The sequence below is a fragment of the Ambystoma mexicanum genome, chromosome 8 (genome assembly GCF_040938575.1).
Source record: "Ambystoma mexicanum isolate Mex_15411 chromosome 8, UKY_AmexF1_1, whole genome shotgun sequence".
NCBI lineage: Eukaryota > Metazoa > Chordata > Amphibia > Caudata > Ambystomatidae > Ambystoma > Ambystoma mexicanum.
In genome coordinates, this window is record NC_090929.1 from 1,630,652,332 (window position 1) to 1,630,677,129 (window position 24,798).

The window sequence follows — 24,798 nt, forward strand, 5'->3', positions numbered from 1 at the left end:
CATCTGGTTACACGAAAATATATTCCCGGTCAGATTAGGCAATCTCTGAATTCACTGGATGGCATTTGCAGATTGCCTGATTTTCTTCGATAAGACGCCCTTTGGATTACAGAATAAACTGCAAATCTTTTCTACTTGCGCACACAAGTATAATTTATACTCAAATTCCACCAAATCAAAGATTGTGATTTTTAGTGGCAGGAGAAGAATTGGGTCCTTTAAATGGTCAATTGAAGAAGCTACAATTGAACGCTCACTACTACTACGATACCTAGGTTACAACCTCTGTGATACCTCCTCACTAGCTATGTGGAGGCACTCTCTTAATCAGAAATCAAGATTGTTACTCTCATAATGAAAATAATTTCAGATAATATTTCACATTTTCTGTAATACCAGCAATAGACTATTATATTCTAAAGGTAGAACCGATCCTCCTGCATGGTCTAGACATGCGTTTAGCAGATTTAAGTCCATTTCTAAACATACTTCAAGGTCGTATTTGGAAGCAAACTTTGGGATTGGCTATTTCATTAGCCAATTCCATTTGGTGACACAAATTTGGGCTTAACTCTCTTTCTTCGAGATATGAATGGAGAATCCTGGCAAACTATTCCAAAATCATTGATCCTCCTTCAAATTCACTGTACGTTGTCCTCTCAGAGATGCTCGATGACGATCGTCCTGCCTCATTAATAATGTTCTGTGAAAAAATGCAATCTCTACTGTTTACATTTGATGGGGTGAAGCAAGATCTAATTACCCGTCCGAGCTTTGTTAAGCTCTACGATTTTGATTGGGTGTGCACTATTGATGCCTTGAGCAAATATAGCATGTATAAGGAATACACATGTTTTGTTAAGAAGAGAAGCCCACATAGCTCTTATCGTCTTTGTTTTGCATGTGAGAAGGCTTGTGCATTATACATCAGATGCATACTCAATCAATTTCACACTTACGAAAGAACTAAACACTGGGATCGAAGGGCGTTGAAACATCGGTGTGCACCTGCAAATTCTGTCCTTCTAGTAAATCTTTTGAAACCTTGAAACATCTTGTTGCTTCGTGTTCCAACTTTAGATCTGTGAGAGTGATTGCCTTTGGAAAATACATCACTGATGAATCAAGATTCTCAATGAATTTTCTTTGGCTTAGATGCATGTGGGGAGAAAACCTCTCTCTGGTTCTACCTCTAACTCGCTAGTTGAAAGTAATTCATGAAGAACATTTGTGAATGGAGAATGCCTAGTAGATTGTTTATATGATCAGTTTACATAGATGTCTATACCGGCAGTATAAGCACTGCTTTAACAAGACTACGTTCTAGAATTGTTTTTAGCTCCCAACTTTGTTAGCAGTACATCGAGTATCGCAAAGTCTGATTGTTAGTTTTGTTTTTAATACTGTTATCCTAGGTCTTCTAGTGCGAAAGTACTTTTTTATTTATTATTTGAATTTGCACAGTTGCTATTTTGCACACAGTACTGGAGGAGAGTCCGACCTATGTATTTTAACATTGTTAATCTTAGAAATCAAATTTCAAAATCAATTGTTTTAATTTTTTGTAACTATTCCATGGTTTCAAATAATGTTTGTAAAGGCTTTTTTTATAAAACATATGCAAATAAAAAATAAAAATATATAATCATGTCTGGATACATGACTCACATGTGTACACATCTTAAGAGGAATGACTTGCAGGTTTATACATCCCAGAATGCATGATCTGCAGCCATACACATCCTTGGATGCACCACTCACAGGTTGGCCGGGAGGATAGCTCAGGGGCAAATTGCTCGCCTTGGAAGCAAGACCTCGCGAAGCAACACAGGTTCGATCCCCGGGTCCGTGCTTAGAGACCTCTGGGTATTAAGCACGTTATAAATAACCAATGACAATCGCAGCCATCTCTGGATACATGACAACCTGACTTGCAGGTGTACACATCTTAAAAAACCTGACTTGCAGGTGTACCCAGCTCAGAATGCATGATCTGCAGTCATACACATCCTTGGATGTGTCACTCACAGGCACAGGCATCTCTGGATACATGACTTGCAGGTGTACACATCTTAAGAAACCTGCCTTGCAGGTGTACCCAGCTGAGAATGCAGGTGGCCCATTTCTTGGGGCAGGCGGCTGCCTGGGAAACAAAGCTTAAGCAGCTCAGGGTGAGGAGGGGCGCAGGAAGGGGCCCGCCCAGACTACTGCTTTTAGCTTGCCCCTGTAATAGTTAAGCATTCCTTTGTTTCAAATAACGGAATGCATGTTCCAAACGCAGCGCCAATTCTAAGTCATGGCTCATTTACCAAGCCATTGTTTTTACACCACAGTGATAAGCACTGAAGATGGGTTATTTTTATTGTGAAGGGCAGCACAAGGCATCAGTTAGCTGACCAATTCTACGCTTTCTTCCAAGAGAATTAACCTGCCATGCAGAAACAGTTTTAAACTATGTTCTTTATTTTCTCGTCTTTGACACCCCAACCTGTTCCTTTTGTATATTACTTTATACTTGCATGTGGCGCATGCCTGAGAAAGTTAACTGACATTTACTTGCCTAATTGGTCTAGTGGCTGCTTTGGGACATGGACGAAGCATTCAAGAAATGTTAATTTTCTTAACACGCCAAGCACTGCTAGATGGCGCCTCAATGTGACTTGACACCTTGATTAGGAAACCAGGCTTCATTGTGTCACCGTGCAACCCGTAGTCTGTGCCAAATCAATGCCGTGATATCAGTGGCGTAACACAAAATGTGGGGGCCCCCCTGCGAGCCATGCTGAGGGGGCCCCCCAACTCGGCAACAAATCACGGGTTGCGCCACACTCTGGGCCGGCCTAGACTGTCACGCTTGCACAATACGCATGAACGTGCTGCTGAAGGGGTATGCCGCACACTGCACTAGGAAAAAGATATAAATATGTGTTTCAATGCAATATACAGCACACTTTCTGAGATAAATTGGCTATAAAGCCAGAGTGTTTGCAATTGTTTTGTAGGGTAACACAATCCAATACATGCAAGTCACCAACAGTGCACAGGAACATTAATGCTTCCAACTGGCTGCACAATGTAGACCAGTGTAAACACGTAATAACATTATAGTACAGAATGCCAGGCCACATTTAGACAAACCTAGACTGTTTTCAGCAAAATGCCAGTCAAAGCAATAACACTCATCAAGAAGAGAGCACACAATAAAGCATGTGTCTCCATGGCCTCGAACAACATGGCCAAACTCTTTAAAATCTGCAAGGAACTGGTCAATCCTGTTGTGGTCTATACCTCTTCTGTTCCCTCCCATGCCCTCTGTACAGCTCTGGCCTCTCATTTCTCTTCTAAATCTCAGGACATCCTGTCCTCTATGTCCTCTTCCTCTCTCCGCCCATTTTGGCCATCTCTTCTCTCCTCCTCCTTTTTCCTCTTTCTCTCTGACAACACCTGACAAGGTTTCTAGACAAGTCCGATCTATGAAAGTGTCGTCCAAACAGGTGCTCCGCTGCTCCTCCAGAACCATCAAAGCCCATATTGACACCCTCGCTCCAGCCTTGGCCGATTTCTGTAATCATTCTTTCGCCATTGCAATGTTCCCCTCTCCCTTTGAGCACTCCCTTGTGCACCCACTCCTCAAGAAGCAGTCTGCTGATCCTACCTGCTGGAAAACTATCGCTCAATCTCCACCTTTCCTGAGCAAACTCTTGGAAAAGCTTGCCATCTCCCAGCTTACTCTCCACACTGAATCTGTTGGTTGTCTCCATGACCATCAGTCTGGCTTCAGAGCTGCCAGAGGCATGGAAACTGCTCTCCTTAACACCTGTGCTGCTCTCTTACCTTGATTCCAGCATTCCTTCTATTCTCATCCTTCATCTTTCCTCTGCTTTCGACAGGGTCAACATCGCCATCCTGATCAATCGACTCTGTGAGAACCTGGGCATCACAGATCAGACCCTAGAGTGACTGACCTACTTCCACTTGGACCGCCACTCCACTCCCAGGTTGATCGTGGTCCCATTCTCTCCGCCACCTCTCTCTACCTGTGGCATTCCCCAGGGCTCTATCCTCTCACGCTGTTTTTTCAACCTCTACTTGGCCACTTTGGCCTCCCTGATCTCTACCTTATCCTCTAACTTTCAGTGTTGTGCAGATGACTCAGCTTTCCTTCAGGCTCCCCTCATCCTCCTCTCCTCTCTTGCTCATTCCTGACTGTCTATCCACGATTCAGGATTGGTGCGCCTCCAACAATCTTTGCCTTAATGCCAGTAAGACAGAGATCCTTCTCATTGGGACCCTTGCCACTGTGTTTCCTCTCTCACTATAGCAGACCACCTTGGGCCCTCTTCCTTTGCCTTCCTGCGAGGCAGAAAACCTTGGTGTCATCTTCAACGCCACACTCTCTTTCTCTCCTAACATCTCGGACATAACCAAGAAGTCCCACTACCAGCTGCTCCTCCTCAAAGGGACTCTTCCCTTTCTCACTCTCCACCAGAAGCTCACTGTCTCTAAGCTGGACTACTGCAACAGCCACTTTCTCAATCTGTCTTCCTCTAGTCTCCTTCATCTGCAAATAATCCAGAACAGGACTGCAAGACTTAGCCTTGGCCTCAAGCCCTGGGATTGTATTTCTCCAGCCCTGAAATCTCTCCACTGGCTGCAAGGATCAAGTTCAAGAACCTTTGCATTGCCCACAAGGCTTTCTGGGGCCAGTGCCAACACTAAATCCAATGCTATCTTCCAAAATACCTTCTTTCTCTAACCCTTCACTCAGCTACCTCCAACTCTCTAAGGCTTAGACATTTCTCCAGGCAGAGAGTGGGGGTAGACCTCTCTCCTCTGCTGGTGCCTCCAACTGGAATGGCCTCCCTGCCCCTCTCAAACTTGAGGCGGACAACCTGAAGTTTCGGAAGCAGCTAAAAGCTTTCCTCTTCTCTGCTGCTTTCTCTCTCTCTCCCTCCCTGCTGACCTACCTGACCTACATGTCTGCTGTACTGACTGGCTGCTTGGCTACCCTCAGAGTCTCTCTGAGTCCAGGCTCTTTCTTGATTGGTCACCCTTGCACTGCCTCCGGGCCTACCATGCACTTAGGGGCTGTAACTGTAACCCTGAAGTCCATTGTTCTCCTTGCACAACCAATAGCTGCTCTGCCCTGGCTGCACTTACTGAGAGCATTGCTGCCCTGTTTTCCCCTCCCCTCTCACTTGCACTTCCCTGCTCCCTTTTCCCTTGCACTTCTCGTTCTCACAATGACACAAGGCCTAGTGAGATCGTTTGTCTTGTCCTCCCTCTATCATCCCTCCCTTGTGTACACTTGTGTACAGGCGCATTATAAATGACTTGAATCACATCATATCATTTTATCACAGATGCCCAGAAAAATATACAATGCCGCAGTAAGAAATGGCTAGACTGGCAGCACCCAAATGCCAATCTAGCCAGGTAATTAAAGTTAGCAGGACTACTTTATCAGAAATGTCCAGTTAAAAGAAAGTCATACCAAACTGAGGAATGACTAGACTGGCTAAATCAAAATGCCTCTCTAGCCACTAATACCACATATCATGCCTGCTTAGCCTGGACATGGACAACCATTATGATTTATCACACAATCCTGTCCCCCCACACATCCACTCTCCCTCCCACCCACCACCCCAACCTCCACAATCAGCTCCTTGGCCCAGAATTACCTCTGCGTCCCTCTTCCTTGTCCCAGAGCTTTCGTATGAGGCTCCTTGCCTCATAGGTAAGTACTGGGATGAGGAACTGCGGGACTAGGAGTGATGAAGATTACAGGTAGCTAAATCAGGCATTACCTCCATGTACCTCTACCTCTTCCCAGTACTTTTGTATGAGGCAGAGTGCCTCAAACACACGTACTGCCTCGTATATAAGTACTGGAACGAGGAAGAATAGGGCTAGGAGTAAGCAAGGCATTAAACACAAGTAGTAGCGCAACACCATTGAGTTGACTGGGCTTCAGCACTACCCCCCCTGACATTTTGGGCTATATTGACTCAACTTGGCTAACCTTTAGAGCAGTTGCCAGACCGAACAGGACACAGATTTTAAACGGCACCTGGTTTTTGCTGTTAACAAGAACACAACAATTACCAACGTAAAGCATTTCACTGTTAGTACCTGCATTCAAATTCCACATTGTTTAGGCGATTGAAATCGTGATGTGGGTTTAGTACTTGCATGCCAGGGGAGTGATTGGAAGGGTAGAGAGGGAACAGGAGACTTATAGGAGAGAGTTAACTGCTTGTAACATTGAATCTGCACTAGAATAGTCTCATTAAAATGCGTAAATAATTTGGATGCGCCCACACAAATAAGTTTCCCCCTCCCCACTGCATGTGAAGTTAGCGCCTCTCCCAACATTTGAAGGGTTAGCCCCCCCGAAATGAAGGTTTTCTTGTGCCCCTGTACACAAGCACACACACCATTCACCTTATACACACCCAGTCATCCACACATTTAAGTGTGCACCCTTTCACCATACACTCACACAGGTAGCCACCTAAACATTTATGTGTGCACCCTTTCACCATGCAGGCACACCCCCACAGCCACCCATACATTTAAGTGTGCACCCTTTCACCCTACACACACAGGCAGCCGGCTATACATTTGAGTGTGCACCCTTTCACCATAGACTCATACACGCACACCTCATGGAGTTGAGGGGGGGCCCTATTACTTAAAAAAGAAATTGGGGCTCATTACGGGTCCAGCGGTAACCGTGCCGGTGCTACCGGCGGGTTGCCGCCAGACCCATAAAAAATTACTATGGCCTGACTTCCCGGTGCCACTGTGCTATTTCAAGTCCGGCGGCTGGGAAATCAGGTGCCGGTAATTTCGTTAAACCCCAGACTCCACGGGAATGGGGACACAGAAGCACCTGCACCATTGTTAACGGTGCCGGTGCTTCCGTGACAGGTCTGCCTACCGTGGCTGCTGTGCCTGGCAGGGTCAGACCTGTCGGGCACGGCAGCCCCACCAGGCAGACCTGTAATATGCTGGTCCGGAAACAACAGTGCCTGTAAGCTTACCAGCACCGTTGTTTCCAGACCGGCATGGTCAGAATGAGCCCCATTGTTTCTTTTTTAAGTCACTATAACTTCATTAAGAAATTATTTCAGTTAAGGACCGAACCATAATCAAAATAATTTCTTTATGATGGCTGAGTGGCTTCAAAAACAAACAATTTCTTTTTGAAGGCATAGGGTTCCCCACCCCCCCCCCCCACCCCATGACATGGAGGCCTCCAGCCTAGGGTCTTCCATGTCATGGGGTACGGGGGCCCTCAGACTTCAAAAAGAAAGTTTCTTTTTGTAGTCACTCTGCCTTCATAAAGAAATTATTTCTGTTACAGAAATGTTCTTTATGAATGCAGAGTGAATTTCAAAAGAAACTTTGTTTTTTTTTAGAAATTTTTTTTTTTTTTTTTTTTTTTTTTTTTTTTTTACTGGGGCCCCCTCCCAGCCATGTGCTGGTGGGGCCCCCCACACCGCGGGCCCCCCCGCACCGCGGGGGCTGCGGGGGCCCCTGTTACGCCAGTGCGTGATATGTGTGCAGCTAAGATTTGTGTGCTGCCCAAGTCAGCACCCTGTTTGTTAAGGCGTCTATATGGTGCTCCTCTATGTAACGGCACATTAGACTGTTTTTGTTGTATGTGTCCCATGTCCATACAATAGCACACTTGAATTGTTTGTGTGTGTAGCATACTGTCCCTACACTTAAAAATATAAAGTAATCAAAGAAGTTGCCTCAAATTGTACATCCACTAGGCCAAACACCCTTTCTACACCGCCACACCATGATATTCACTCGCTGCAGGCCACCCCTAATAAGAGATGCCTATGCCAGCTCAGTTAGATAACGCATGGGCCTGGTCTTTTTTCAGAAATAACCCCTGAGGCCGACGCAATGGTGAGGCGGTAGTGGCTGAGGAACTGTGGGCCCTATACCATACTATTGTAAGAAGTACAATCCTTTCTGTGCATTTTTCCCTCTTTATTGGTGTCTCTTGAAAGTATCTGTTCTGGTCTATAGGTATAATTCCCTAAAGATGTTTCTGTATTTTGGACTGAGCATGCTCACACTAAGACCCAACCCCTTCTCTTCTAACATTCTCCAGAAACAAGAAGCAAAATAGCCCTTATGACCCATTTGAGTGGCTGATGTTGCAGACATGTGATCCTCGCATTCAAAAAGTTAAGATGGTTGAATGAGTATGTATGGTTCATGGTTACAAACATTTTAATGTTAGAGTAAGTGTTGTTAATAGTGATGTGAGCACCAAGCCTTGTTTCTTTTATTCATTTACTGATTCATACATACAATACTTTTATCACACACTTGTATATCAAATATAGAGATCTCTGCCCATTGTTATATTCCCAGAATGCTCTGTGATTTAATGCAAAACAGACAGGAACACTTATTGGTGCTATGTGTCCCCATTACTTCTCTCATGGGGGTATTTTGAGAGAGCACAATAGGAGTGTGCCAGACTGTCCTCCTTGGAATGATAACCTTCTATCAGAAAATAATTCATATGGTTAGTCTAGTGTTACCCCTTGCGAAATACAAGTGAGGTTTTTCAAACAGAATGGCTGCAACACAGGGCCAGTGATCAATGGACCCTCAGACCGTGGCAGGCTGTCCACACCACAGTGTGCCAGTATGGTTCATTTGAAACTGCATTCAGGCAAAGCCTTCGTTAAGAGCAGGTGGCAGAAGAACCATTTACTTGGGCAGCAACAGTTGTGTTTTCACATTAAATTTCTTCTGTAAAGCTCTTGAATTACAATGTAATGAAAGCAGCTTCATTTATGTAGCAATGAATTGTTGATATGGAGGAGGCTTTTGTTGCGTGACACAGAGGTTTAGTTTGGGAGTGACGTGTGCCAGTCAGGTGTCGGGGCGCATTCTAGTGTTTCGCCCTGGGCACCAAGTTGGCTAGAACCTGCCCTGTCTGCAGGCATACGCATCCTTGGATGCAACACACAAACACATCTCTGCACAATTCGCAGGTATATCCATCTCTGGAAATATGACTCACAGGTGTACACATCTTAAGGGGAAAGACTTGCAGGTGCAGGCATCCGAGAATGCACGTTCTGCAGCATACTCATCCTCGGATGCACAACTCGCAGGTTATCAGACCTTCAGATGAACATTTCTCAGGCCTATGCTGGGTCCATGAGGTGAATACATCTCTGGATCCGCTACTCGCATATATACACATCTCTGGGTGCACAGCTCACAGGTGCACATACCCCTGCATGCACGATCTACACTTATGCACACACACGTGGATGCGTTAACAGGCATGTACATCCATTTGCATTAAATCCCGGCTACCATTGATTAGGACAGAGCTGTGACTGATTATTCCCAGACCCCTCACACCCCAGCAATCTTTCACAGCTGTCCACGGATAGACTCATAGACCAAGATGCCTAGCGTTGCAATCGTTTGCTGCCATTCCTTCCACTGGCAATGCTTGTCTAAGTCACATCAGTAGCAATTAGTGTGCACACCTTTCAAATGTGGGCCTCGTTGTATTGTGCTATAATGGCCTCTTTATGATTCCCCAGTGCCCACTCTCTTGGTCATGGCATTGTTGGCATAACCCAGCTTCCCAGATTCGCCAGTGGGGAAAAGGCCTGTATTAGGTGCTAGCTAAACAAGCATTGGCAAAGACAACCGTTTTGTCTTTTGTGCAGGCCTGGGCAAGGCATTTGACATGGACGCCGGTAGTACCTGGAAATATGATGGCAATAGCTTGGAAATTGAGCAGGAAATGCCTGGCAAATGCCTACCCGATATCTATTCACAAGATAACACCGTTGGTTTGCTGATGCTTGTTTTTAACCGAACTTGAGTGCATGGAACATATGCGAGACAATACTTATTGTTTATCAGTCAGTTTTCATGTTTATTTGGAATTTATATTCCATAAAACATTTACAAACCATGCATACAACACATTAAATATGTTAAAATACCTCACAAGGATGACAGATATAAATATATAAAATACATGACAAAACCTATTGCACATGGCCTCAAGCACTAAATAAATAAATAAATAAATAAGGCAGTTACTGGATCTCTTACGTACGGAGATCACTTACATTCATGCCAATGCCCCGATACGGAGATCACTCACACACATGCCAGCATGCCCCATACTAAGATCTCTTACATACATTTCAACATGCCCACATATGAAGAACACTTACATACATGCCAACATGCCCTCCATACGAAGATCAATTATATACATGCCAACATGCCCTCCATACCAAGATCGCTTACATGCATGACAACATGCCCACATATGAAGAACTCTTACATATATGCCAACATGCCCACATACTGAGGCCTCTTACATACAAGCCAACATGCCCTCCATACGGAGATCACTTGAATACATGCCACCATGCCCCAGTTAAATTCTTCACACATGCCAACATGCCCTCCATATGGAGATCACTTACATACATGCCAACACGCCCTCCATATGCATATCACTTACATATATGCCAATATGCCCCCATTTAGAGATCACTTACATACATGCCAACATGCTCTCCATACAGATATCACTTACATACATGCCAACATGCCACATACCGAGATTGCTTACATACATACCAACATGCCCCCATACAGAGATCTCTTGATACATGCTAACATGCCCCCATACAGAGATCTCTTTCATGCATGCCAGAATGCCTCCTATGAAGTGTTCTCTTGCATACATGCCAGCATACCCCCTATAAAGTGATCGCTTGCATACATGCCAGCATACCCCCTATAAAGTGTTCCCTTGCATACATGCCAGCATACCTCCTATAAAGTGTTCTCTTGCATACATGCCAGCATACCCCCTATAAAGTGATCCCTTGCATACATGCCAGCATGCCTCCTATAAAGTGATCGCTTACATACATGCCAGCATGCCTCCATACAGAGATCTCTTGATACATGCTAACATGCCCCCATATAGAGATCTCTTTCATACATGCCAGAATGCCTCCTATGAAGTGTTCTCTTGCATACATGCCAGCATACCCCCTATAAAGTGACCCCTTGCATACATGCCAGCATGCCTCCTATAAAGTGATCCCTTACATACATGCCAGCATGCCTCCTATAAAGTGTTCTCTTGCATACATACCAGCATGCCTCCTATAAAGTGATCCCTTGCATACATGCCAGCATGCCTCCTATAAAGTGTTCTCTTGCATACATGCCAGCATGCCTCCTATAAAGTGATCCTTTGCATACATGCCAGCATGCCTCCTATACAGTGTTCTCTTGCATACATGCCAGCATGCCTCCTATAAAGTGTTCTCTTGCAAACATGCCAGCATGCCTCCTATAAAGCGATCCCTTGCATACATGCCAGCATGCCTCCTATACAGTGTTCTCTTGCATACATGCCAGCATGCCTCCTATAAAGCGATCCCTTGCATACATGCCAGCATGCCTCCTATAAAGTGTTCTCTTGCATGCCAACATGCCCATACCAAGATCTCTTACATACATGCTAACACGCCCCCTATGAAGGGATCTCTTGCATACATGCCAGCATGCCTCCTATAAAGTGATCCCTTGCATACATGCCAGCATGCCTCCTATAAAGTGTCCTCTTACATACTTGCCAGCATGCCCCCTATAAAGTGATCCCTTGCATACATGACAGCATGCCTCCTATAAAGTGATCCCTTGCATACATGCCAGCATGCCTCCTATAAAGTGATCCCTTGCATACATGCCAGCATGCCTCCTATAAAGTGTTCTCTTGCATACATGCCAGCATGCCTCCTATAAAGTGATCTCTTGCATACATGCCAGCATGCCCCCTATAAAGTGATCCCTTGTATGCAATCCAGCATGCCTCCTATAAAGTGTTCTCTTGCATACATGCCAGCATGCCTCCTATAAAGGGATCCCTTGAATTCATGCCAGCATGCCTCCTATGAAGTGTTCTCTTGCATACATGCCAGCATGCCTCCTATAAAGTGATCCCTTGCATACATGCCAGCATGCCTCCTATACAGTGTTCTCTTGCATACATGCCAGCATGCCTCCTATAAAGTGATCCCTTGCATACATGCCAGCATGCCTCCTATAAAGTGTTCTCTTGCATTAAGTGTTCTCTTACATACATGCCAACATGCCCATACCAAGATCTCTTACATACATGCTAAGACGCCCCCTATGAAGGGATCTCTTGCATACATGCCAGCATGCCTCCTATAAACTGTTCTCTTGCATACATGCCAGCATGCCTCCTATAAAGTGATCCCTTGCATACATGCCAGCATGCATCCTATAATGTGATCCCTTGCATACATGCCAGCATGCCTCCTATAAAGTGATCCCTTGCATACATGCCAGCATGCCTCCTATAAAGTGTTCTCTTGCATAAAGTGTTCTCTTACATACATGCCAACATGCCCATACCAAGATCTCTTACATACATGCTAACACGCCCCCTATGAAGGGATCTCTTGCATACATGCCAGCATGCCTCCTATAAAGTGTTCTCTTGCATACATGCCAGCATGCCTCCTATAAAGTGATCCCTTGCATACATGCCAGCATGCCCCCTATAAAGTGATCCCTTGCATACATGCCAGCCTGTCTCCTATAAAGTGTTCTCTTGCATACATGCCAGCATGCCTCCTATAAAGCGATCCCTTGCATACATGCCAGCATGCCTCCTATAAAGTGTTCTCTTGCATAAAGTGTTCTCTTACATACATGGCAACATGCCCATACCAAGATCTCTTACATACATGCTAACACGCCCCCTATGAAGGGATCTCTTGCATGCATGCCTGCATGCCTCCTATAAAGGGATCTCTTGCATACATGCCAGCATGCCTCCTATAAAGTGATCCCTTGCATACATGCCAGCATCCCTCCTATAAAGTGATCTCTTCCATACTTGCCAGCATGCCTCCTATAAAGTGTTCTCTTACACACATGTCAACACACCCATGCCAAGATCTCTTACATACATGCTAACACGCCCCCTATGAAGGGATCTCTTGCATGCATGCCTGCATGCCTCCTATAAAGGGATCTCTTGCATACATGCAAGCATGCCTCCTATAAAGTGATCCCTTGCATGCATGCCAGCATGCCTCCTATAAAGTGATCCCTTACATACATGCCAGCATGCCTCCTATAAAGTGATCTCCTGCATACATGCCAAATTGCCTCCTTTCATTCGGGAGATGCTAGTCTATGGCATTTGCACGCCTGAATGCTATTTTTCAGCGAGTGGTGTGTTGACACAGTATCCTCTTAAATAACATTCTGGAGGTGAGTGGGGACTTAAGAGTCCCCAGGGAGCGAATCCCGGGGCAGGCCCACAGGCTGTACATGCCGTCTGCTGACCCACTTACCCTACTTTTTCGAATTATCCCTTCTGCTACGAAAATTCGCCCAAATAAGCGCATAATTGGGCAACTCGCACACACTCCCTTTTCCTTCAAATCCAATGCGGGTGGAGAGGGTGCTCATTTTATTTCGCCCTGGTGGATGGGGGGGGGGTGGGGCGAGTGGCTGCCAGCGTTAAGGCCATCCCTCCCTAAACGTGTTTGCTGTAACTTGTAAAACTGACTGCTATGACCTGGAACTCAGAATAATCTCAGGCTTCACTCTGGAAACGGGCATTGCAATGATTGGGGAAAGATGCTGGTCCAATCGTCGCCCAATGGCGGGTCTCTGGCCAACATGTTGTATCCAGTCTTGGAAGAACGATGTCCCAAGCTGGCTTGTTGGACTTTGCAAGTGACATTCGTCAAGCACTGTTTATAGATTGCGCTTCTCTTCAACAATGTTCAATGCTTTCTCCAAATTAGGAAATCACTGCAAAAAATGCAGCTACCATCTCATCATCAAATTTCAGAACAAGTCGCAAGACGCGGTTCATAACACATGGATTCATCGACAAAGGAGAGGAGAGTTGGCTGTCGGACATGTGCAAGGTAGGTGGCTCAAGAGTAGGGCACAACCACTGACAGCCACATGGATGTAACCAGAAACATGCAGAGAATATGCAGAAAGGATGCGTAGGCAGGGTGATAGACCTGTAGGATTGGGTGGGAGTCACCTGGCCAAATTAGCAGTGACTATTTAAGCTGGAGATGTATGTGTGGGGATCATGAGTTTCAGAGACATACGTGAAAATATATGTATCAAACTATCTGTGCATCTATCTATCTATCAGATGATATATGGAGTGCTATACAAAGTTAGAAAGCAATGAAATTTTCATACAAAAATAAAAACAAGATTCCAAAGCCGAAATCGGGTCTTAACGACAGTAATATAACAACATTGTATTATTCAAAAGAAAATATGGTTAAAAAACACAATTCCAATAAGAGAAACGCGACAAATGCTAGAGAATTCAATACAAAATAATTAAAGCCTGGATGTAGGAACACATTCATTTCTAGTGAAAAGGTAAGTTTTCAGCAATTTCCTAAAATGCAGTAAAGAATCAGCTTTACGAATGTGAATTGGAATACAATTCCCAAAAGTTGGGGCAGCAGTCGAGTATGCCTGTTTTTTTGTCTGAGCTTCCTTTGCCTTTGGGAAGAAAAATATCAGCTTATCTTTAGTTTTGGGAATTCTCATTTCTATCTAAAATACACAATTTTTCATAAAGACAAGCAGGGTGACCTAAACGAAGAGATTTGAAAGTCAAACAGCCCAATTTAAAAAGAATCCACGCTGGCAAGGGAAGCCAATGTAAGGGCCTTACAATTGGAGTCACTGAATCAAATTTCCTGGCTCCAACAATCAATTTGGTTGCTCTGTGTAAGGCTATTTCCAAGGGTTTTAAGGCAGAAGCATGGAATCCCATATGTAAAGCGGTCCCTCCATCCACCTGTGAAAGACCCATGGATTGAACAAGGTGCAAAAAATGCTCAGTGGTAAAAATTGTTTAATTTTCCAGAGTATTGATATTTAATCATGAACTGTTTGTGCCTTCCTGTTTATATGACTCCATCTGTACTTCCCTCTCTTCCCTTGGCTGGCTTCCATTTCACTCCCAACTTAAATTTCACTTTCTCTGCCTTGTCTTCAAATCTCTCCATGGTCTTGCTCCCCCTTATCTCTCCTACCTCATCTCTTTCTACTCTCCCTCCCGTTCCCTTCGTTCAGCTGACCATTTCCTTCTCGCTGTACCTCCATCCCCTTGTGCCCCCTCCCGTTTCCGCTCCTTCCAACTCCTAGCCCCCCTGCACTGGAACTCCGTACTTCTCGCAATCCGCTCTACCCCTACCTTCTCCTCATTCTGCACCTCCCTTAAATCTCTCCTTCTCCATTCTCCTCCTTGAAACCCCTTCCCCTTCCTACTTCCCCTTCCTCCTTTATCTTTCCCTTTGAATATCTCCATCCCTTCCCCTACCTCCCCACTCTCACCTTTTCTCCTTCCCTCCTCCTTCTCCTCCTCACCCCTCCCCCTCCCACACAGTCCTACTCCACTACTCTCCCTATTCCCTTCAGTTAATTGCTCTTCTTACTGTTTTGTTGACAGATTCATATTGTAATTTGCTTCTACCATTATATTGTTTATGTTTCATGTATTAAGTTGTTCAATTGTACAGCACTTTGGTGTAAAGCGCTATATAAACAAATAAATACAAATACAAATACAAATATGTGTTTTTAAAGATAGCTCAGGGTCCAGAAAGAATCCTGAAGATTTCACAGCTGACTTTGAATCTAATGGAAATCAAGGAGAAATACTATCCAGAATTCTCCTTGTACTAAACCATATGAATTCGGTTTTAGAGTTGTTAAATATGGAACCGACGTACCAAATGCATCCAGGTCTCAATATCAAACAGGCATTGGTGTAGTCTAATGGCGTCACCTTCTGAAGACACTTGGAGATACAGTTGAGTGTCATCTGCATACTGATGGATAGAGATGCCATACCTGTCTCAGTGGTTCCATATGAAGATTGAAAAGAACGGGGGACAACATTGAACCCTGTGGGATGCCACATTGTGTAGGGAGAGAGGAAGAGTCATTGGCCCCCACCGTAACAATTTGGTATATATTGGATAGGAAAGACAGGACCCATTTATAAAACAATCCCCCCCACTCCCACGCGATGATCCAAGATGTTGAATGCCGCTGAGAGATCCAATAACACCAAGAGGAAGGCACCCTCCCCCCCACCAGCAATGCAGAAAATGTCATCCAGCACTTCAGTTGTCATAGACTCAGTCCTATGGTTAGCTCTGAAGCCAGATTAAAATGTTTGGAGTAATTTAGCTTTAGGAATCTATCTATCTATCTATCTATCTATCTATCTATCTATCTATCTATCTATCTATCTATCTATCTGTCTGTCTGTCTGTCTGTCTGTCTGTCTGTCTATCTATCTATCTATCTGTATGTCTATTTATCTATCTATGTCATCAACAATAGCCAACCACCTCATCAGGGAGGAGTTGGAGCTCCCCCTCGCTGAATTGTGACACCTTCCTTCTGGTCCTCTCTTGGGACGTGTTTCTTATGACTTGTGGGTCTGGATGGCTACAGGAAGTGGGGGATTCACGGTGGATTGTGTTTTTCAAAATGGCCACCACAATGCTTCCCGTTCTCGCGATGAGGCTTTTTCTGCTGGCGCTAATTCTGCCAGTGCTATTTTTGCTGATTATCTGGTGGTAACAGTAATTCTGCCAGATTTTGGAAGATTTACTGCCTGGGTGCCTTGTTTCAGCGCTAATTATGCTCGACGGAATTACTGTTACCATCATTGTGGTGTGCGCATTCCCGACAGGTTATGATAAAGCGCTAATTCTACCACATGCCATGGCAGTAACAGTAATTCTGAAGGAATACACATGATGAGGCCCAAAATCTATTAGGCTACGTCTGTTTAGTTTATTGCTTTTCGGCTCCTGCCGAATACTCTGTTTTCTCATTTGAATGCAATGTAACAACTCAGAGAGGCAAATATGGTGTGCAGATTGCGTAAGAGAATCAAATTAAACATTGTCTGACAGCATTCTTGATAAAATAGCACACTAAGATGTACATGCTTGTAAATTGGACCGAAGGAGAGATGAGGAAGTGGAGACCATTAGGGCACATGCAGTCAGTTATATGTTAGCGAGAGTGACATGCCCTCAAGTAAACAGGCCACTCAGGAGAAGTTCTTGTTGAGAAATCTCTGCAGTTTCCATGTTGTCTAGTCTGACAGTGGGAGTGTAGAGACAGAGGTGTGAGGGCTCTGTGTCAGACATGTAGATCTATGCTATGTTAGTGACACTGGTAGGAGAAGAGAATGTTTGGAAATCAGAAGAATTACCTACTGGGGGCTGATTGTGCAGTTTAAGTCAATAGGGCAGGGGACAAGTCATTTACATGTCAGGCAGGGCAAGATATGACCAACATTTCCCGACCCGTACTGGCTTCTTGTGCCAATATGGAACTTGCGTATTCGGAAATATCTTGAATAACATTACATGCCAGTCTGTGCCAACAGGAAAGGAGAGATGAAAGCACTTTTCTGTGTGCACACAGTGTGCCTCATTACAAGTTTGCTGCTCCGGCAAACTACGAGTTCTGCTCGTGGGTGCCTTTTCACCCGCCAGGTTGGACCTGGCGGGCGGAACGGCACCTGCGAGCAGAGCATGTCGGATGCACCGGCACCATTCTGAATGGTGCCGTTGCATCCAACCTCCCCATTCCCATTGAGTCCTCTGGGGCTCAAATAGGAATGGGGAGTAACAGTTTCCGGCCCCTGGCAATGGGAAAATACAGGGTCCGCCAGGGTTGTAATGGCCCTGTATTTGCCCATTGCCAGGGGCCAGAAAAATGTGCACGTTTGTCGGCAGCCTGCCGGTTTTACCGGCAAGGCTACTGCCAAACTTGTAATGAGGCCCAGAGCGATAAAGAGCACTGGCTCTGCCAGTGATGTCGGGTGGTGGGTTGAAGAGTGAGTGTCATAGAGAAAGCAATAGAGCCGTGCATTCGCTAGAGTGGTGGGAATGAGGCTGGTGAATTGGATATGCATTAAAGTTCAGTGGCACTGAGCAACTGTCCAACAGGCGAGGGCCTTCTTAGAGCTTGCAGTGTTTGGGCAGATTTAGTCCAGTGCCAGGATTGCCTACGTGTGATTATCCCCGGCCTACACATATCGACCTCTCTTGGAGAGTGGTCTCCCTCGTGTGGCCTATGAGAGGAGGAAGATGGAATCCACTCACCTCACCTATACACTAGACCTTGCACGAGCGGACAGAAACCATTTGTGCATTTCTAGGAGACCTGCAAAGGTTAGAAGCTGACTTTCCACCTAAGTTACCTTTCAACTCACAAGTGACAGCAATGTGTGCAATTCACAGTGACAATTGTCATCACAATACACATTTTGTTCAATGCAATCTAGCGTTTTGGAAGCCTCCCAGGCTGATTAACAATCGTTTTGCATATGCAAAATCGTTGTGTACATCTGGTCCCTGTTTTTTGTCAATCTGTTGTTTTCTGGCGTGTATGCTTTAAATAAGGATGTTATGTTGATTAAAATGAAGATAAATGAATATAAGGACAAGCTGAGATGCAGCAGCCACCAAAGTGTCCTTAGCATGGTCATGTACAAAAGTAGCCTTAATGCACCTGTGCAGTCAATGCGCATCTCGGAGCAAAGGAACATGCATGTTAATGTGCAATTCTCATGTGCAGCACAGTGTAGGTGTATGAACATACTCCTACGTCCCGTCCCCTTTCCTCAATACTTGGGGGACATTCCATCCTTTGGGACGGGACCGGAGCACTTTTGTCAAAAAGGATCCAAAATTAAAATGTTTGTCCTTCTCTTTTTTACGCAGCGTGCCGCATGTGGCCGTAACACCTTCCTCCTGACCTCTGCCCTGCGCATCGCCCTTCAGTCCATTTCTCCGCGTGGTCGGGGCTGAATGAACTTGCATCACCGGGAAGATATTTTTCTTCTCCGTTGTCCTTCTCTCCTACTCCGGTTCTGCGGTTGCGTAGTCCTCCGTCTATGCCGGATCGTTTGGGATTTGCCTCCTGTTCCTCTTGCAAACGTTGCTTCATTAGGGTGGGTCCCCATTCTCTCTGCTTGGACTGTCTGGGATCGGATCACTGTTGGGACTCGTGTTTTTACTGCGCCTGCCTTTCTGTACGGGCACTTCAGCGTCGCCTTCGTTGGTGGCAGGAGGTCTTTCAGCGCGTTCCTCCACTGCATTTTCAGCTTTTCATCGACGAAAAGAAAAGACGGCCGGTAAGTTCTTTACTTTTTGGGGCACCCGGCTGGGGGACTCCTTCCCGGGGTCCTCCAGGTCCGGGTGGGGCTTCAAAAGCTCTGCTACCAGGGGTTCCTGAGGTGCCTCACAGGCTTAACAAGCATACCGGAGTTTTCTCAGAGGGTTTCCACGATGGACCTGCCGATACCGAAATACGTTCCGAGGTTCACCTGTCAGATGCAAATACGCAGCCCAGTCCTTCTGAGGCGTTGGGTACCAGGGTTCGCTCCGAGGTCTCTGATTTCAGAGCTTCCCATACAGATACCGGGGTATGCCCTGAGGCCTCTGTTGAGGTTTTCTGTACCAAGCCACAGCTTGAGGCCCCTCTCAAGGGAGCTAAACGTACCGGCCTCAGTTCCGAAGTTCCTCTCTTCGAGGCTAAGGTGTGTACCGACAGAACAGAGAGGCCTATAAAGGCCTTGTCTGTGAGGTGGATTCCTCAGCATTCCCGCGCTTTGGGATGCAGTTATACCGGTTCTGTCGAGGGGGCAAGGAGGGAGGTCTCTGACCATATCTCTTCTGTTACCATCTTTGCCGAGGTTCCTGTCTTGGAGGCTAATTTAGGGGCAACTTCTAGGATGTCCAGTAAACATCCGATACCCCACAGTACCGGCTCTGCCGAGGATCCTTGCTTCAAGGCTAAACTTTCTATCAAGTCCCCGGACCAACCTTTGGAGATTCCTGCCTCATCGGTACATGTGACCCAGTTCTCTAAAGGCGCAGACGAAATGGCGGGCTTTCCCTAATGGTATACGGTGGCCATTTTGGATTCTTCCCTTACACCCACGCTATCGACAACATGGAATGGGATTCTTCTTTTTGGTGAACAGCCTTCTCCACGGGATGGTGCGAATCCGTTCCGCCCTGTCCATGACTGGTGTGTTTGTATGCCACTACCGCATATGGTCTCGCTTCCTCCTACTTCTGCCCCGTTGGTCTATGTAGACTCGATGGGTGGCGGGCCTTCCTGGCAGCCTTCCTCATTGCGTTCGTGGGGATATGCCCCTTATGAGCGGCCTCTGTCCATCCCGGCGCCTAAATCTTTGTCAGAGGATGCCTTTTTCGGGAACTTTCAGAGACTTATGCACTCTGACCCCCTGAGGGAGTATTTTAAAGGCCTTTTCAAGGAGATCTATCCTGAACCTTCTGCGCCACTTCCTGCCTCGGCGGTTCCAGGCGCGGCTCCGGCTGCTCTGGCGCATCCAGCCGTGACTCCTGTCGCTCTGGGGTTGATACCACTGCTTCCTCTCAGCCCGCCTTCAGCTCTTCCCCCTCTGCCTCCATTGTCTCTGGTTGAGAAGACACCAGCAGAACGAGACAACAATTTGGCACCGGTGACTGCCCAGCTGTCTGAGCCAGATGCGCTGGACGACCCTCAGGCAGATCAGGATAGCGATGACCAGCCCCGCTCTGTCAGAGCATTCCAAGACCGGGTCTTGGATATGATGAACCTTCTTGACATTGCAGTACCTAAGGCCCCCGCTCTGCAGGAAGGGGATTATTCACCCTGTCTCCACAGGAGCACACCAGCCTTTTCCTTCAGAAGGACGTTTTGGCCGAGGCCCGTAAGGTCTGGGATAAACCCCACACTGAGCTGCATATCAATTAGAGGATCGACGCCCGTTACAGGCTCCACACCTCCGAGGAGGTAGCCTTGGCGTCTTGCCCGCTCCCTTCCTCCACAATGGTAGCGGCTACCATGCTGCAATCCAAGCCAGATACTGCGACCTCTGCAGCTTCGGCTCAAGTTCTGGCCAAGGAGGACAAATTGCTGGATTCCTTGGGCAACAAAGTCTTTGACAATTCGGCACTGCAGCTGCGTCAGGCCAATACCGAGCTCATTCTGGCAGCAGCAAATATGAAACAAACTGTGGAAGGATTTGGCTGAATTCCAGGAGTTTATTCCTGCGGACAGGGTGGAAGACTTCAAGGCCCATTTGTCGGACACCAGGGTTTTGGCACAGGATCTGCTGGAAGCCATGGCACACCATGTTGATACCTCAGCTCGAGGCCTTATGTTGTGGAGGGGACACCTCTCGTCAGGCTTGGCTTCATGCAACAAAGGATGGCAAGGAGTTGTTTCATTCTTCCACAGATGATGAACTTACTAAGACTAAGGCGAGCAACCAGACCGCTAAGTCTTTATCGGTCCTGGCAAAGGTCCCAGCCAAAGCTCCTTACTCGCAGAGATCTGTACTTCCCTGGCTTCAGGGGGTTCCAAGACAGCCGGTTGCGCAGAACTGATCCTCCGGTTGGTGGCTCCCGTTGAAAACAGCAACATGGGCGATTTTTCTCTCACCCATCAGCCTTCAGGGACAGGTAGTCTCTCTGCCGAAAAGTCTGCAAAATTATATTTTTTGGCGGTCGCACGAGACATCGGTGGGAGGACAAATCTCATCTCATCTGGAGGCGTGGCATACCATCACGACGACCGGTGGGTTTTGCTCATCGCTCGGGCCGGCTTCTGCTTGCCCCTCCCCCCTGCCCCACCGTTCAACCCTCCCTTCCAACAGATCGGGACTCCTTCCCTCAGAGCCGAGGTCCAGTAACTTCTAGACCTCAGAGTGGTAGAACCCGTTCCCCTAGCGGAGGGCTTCTACTCTCATCTGTTCACAGTGCCCAAACCCAACCAAGGTGGCCTGCACACCATCCTCAACCTTTTCCGGTTCAATCTTTCTCTTCCCCAAGAGAAATTCAACATGATGACGCCTTGTCAAATAAAGACCTCTCTTCGGAACGGTGACTAACTCAGCGTAGTGGACCTTCACAATGCGCATATGCATATTCTGATATGGAAACAGCATCGGAAATATATGCGGTTCTCCCTGGGAGTGGAGCATTACCAGTTTCGGATGCTCCCTTTTGGTCTCAGCTCGGCACTGCATGTCTTCACGAAGATGATGTCAGTCATCACAGCTTTCTTTCGTCTACACAGTGTTCATGTATACCCATATTTGGACGACTGCCTCCTAAGCAGTCCTTGTCCATTGAAAGCCTCAAGCGATCTCCAGTCTCTCCTCCAGCTCCTGTTCTGCCTTGGGCTGTCAGTGAACTTTCAGAAATCCTCCATGACGATCTCTCAGGACCTGATATTCCTAGGTTTCTGTAGGAACACGATCGACCAGAAGGTATACTGGACTGTAGACAGGATGGCGGATCTATTGGCCACGAGTCAGCTTTTCATTCAGTCGGAGCGCATGTCGGTTCGGTGGTTCCAGAGACTTCTAGGCCTTATGGCCTCGTGTATGCTTGCTCTTCCCCTTGCACGTCTCAAGATGAGGCGTACTCAGCTGGCTCTTTGGAGCTCCTGGCTTCAGGCTGTAGACCCGGATACCAAGATGATCCCGGTTCCACCCTACATGATGGCGGACCTCCTGTGATGGTCTTCTTCACGCAATCTGATGGTGGGCGCTCCTTTTCAGGAACTTTGCCCACAGATGACGATTACCACGGACTCCTCCCTTCTGGGGTGGGGCGCAACGCTGGACCATCTCCAGGTTTTCGATCTATGGTCTCCACAGGACAGACAGTTTCGCATACATTGGGGGTCATTCCAAGTTGGGCGGTAGGGGCTTAATGGCACCGTTAAGGATGGCGGTGCTGTTAAACCCCTACCGCCCAATTCCGAGGCCCCTTACGGGCCCATTATTAGCGCCTTCCCCATTCCCATTGAGCCCCATGGGGGCTCAATGGGAATGGGGAATGGTGTACTGAATGGGGATTTACTGGGTCCGCCAAGGTCGAATGACCCGGTAAGTCCCTATTCAGTGAGACCGGACCCGGACCCGGGTTTGGAGGCAGCCATGGCGCTAATAGCGCCATGGCTGCCTCCAAACTCGTAATGACCCCCATTAACTGGACCTTCTGGCGGTTTTCCTGGTGCTGAAGGCTTTCAAGCCACTCTATAGCGAAGAAGGTGGTCCGCATCTGCACAGACAAAGCGGTGTCCATGTTTTACATCAACAAGCAGTGTGGTACCAGGTTGCCAACTCTTGTGGGTCTAGCCATTAAGATTTGGGAATGGGCCATCCAGTACAGCATTTGGCTGCTGGCGGTACACATACCGGGTCAAATGAATGTGACTGCAGACTCTCTCATCCGACAAACAGTGGTCAGCTATGAGTGGAAACTGAACACGGAGATCCTCTCCTACATTTTTCACCAATGGGGCACTCCAGAAATGGACCTCTTTGCGACATCAGCGAACAGGAATCTTCCTCTTTATGCATCCAGGAACAGACTCAGAGCCTCTTCCCTTGGGGACGCTCTTGAAATTCCGTGGCACAACATGAAGGCCTATGTCTTTCCTCCTCTTCCTCAGATTCATCGGGCGCTATGCAAGCTCATAAATACGACGAATTGCACTCTCTTGTTCATAGTTCCTTGGTGGCCAGCAAGATTCTGGTTTTCGGAGCTTCAGCATCTGTCAGTTTGTCCTCCAATCAGACTACCGCTGATTCCCGACCTGCTTCACCAGAGCGCTCAGCAGATGTGGCACCCCTCCCCACAATCATTCAGCTTGGCGGCCTGGTGCCTGAATTCAAATGCTTAGAGCGCTTCAATTTGTCCACGGATAATATGCGTATTATCCAGGCAACTAGAAAGCCTTTGACGAGGTCTCAGTATAGGAGCAAATGGCTCTCGTTTTGCCACTGGTGTTTGGCTAAGCAGCTGGACCCCAGAGATGCTACCACTGACACTGTCCTTTCTTTCGTTTCTCATCTGGCAACTTCAGCCATTCATGTCTTGTCCTGTAGGACTTATTTGTCAGGTATTGCCGCTTACTTGTCGACAGACATTTGTTCCTTTTGATTGACAAATCCTGTCATTAAAAGGCATTTTGCAGGTCAATTGCATCTGTATCCACCTGTTCGCATCCCGCATCCAAAGTGGGATTTAAACGTGGTCCTCAACGCCTTACACCATAATCCTTTTGAGCCCATGGCTACGGTGGATTTAAAGTACCTTTCATGGAAAGTGGCCTTTCTGATTGCAGTGACTTCGGCAAGGCACGTAAGTGAACTTCAAGCCTTGTCTGTAGAACATCCATTTCTCACCTTTCATAAGGATGAAGCTGTCCTCTGTACGCATCCTACTTTCCTTCCTAAGGTGGTGACCGATTTTCACTTGAATCAGTCTATTTCGTTACCCGTCTTTTTTCCAAACCTGGCCTCAGATGTTGAGAGGGTATTGCACAGTTTGGATGTCTGACGAGCTGTTACATTTTATGTGGATAGAACATCTGAATTTAGGAACTCTTCTCAACTCTTTGTGACTTTCTGAGATCCGAAAGGGAGGCCTGCCTCGAAAGTAACTATCTCCCGATGGATTGCTTCCTGTATCTCATAGGCGTATTCCACTCAGGGTCTTCAACCACCGAAGGGCATTCATGCCCATCTGGTATGAGGGCGGGGTTATGGTCGCGTTTGGCACCCCACGTAAAAAGAGAAGGACAAACATTTTAACTTTTGCTGCT

At 46.7% G+C, this 24,798-nt stretch overlaps 1 protein-coding gene across 1 annotated transcript in view; it reads left to right on the forward strand.

Annotated features, from left to right (window-relative positions):
* The window catches only part of LOC138473264 (pancreatic triacylglycerol lipase-like), a 393,166-nt gene that overhangs the window by 32,591 nt on the left and 335,777 nt on the right, over positions 1–24,798 (forward strand). The window contains exon 3 of the mRNA XM_069611903.1: positions 13,893–14,018. Coding sequence (XP_069468004.1) covers positions 13,893–14,018 — 126 coding nt within the window. The remainder of the gene's footprint in view (positions 1–13,892; positions 14,019–24,798) is intronic.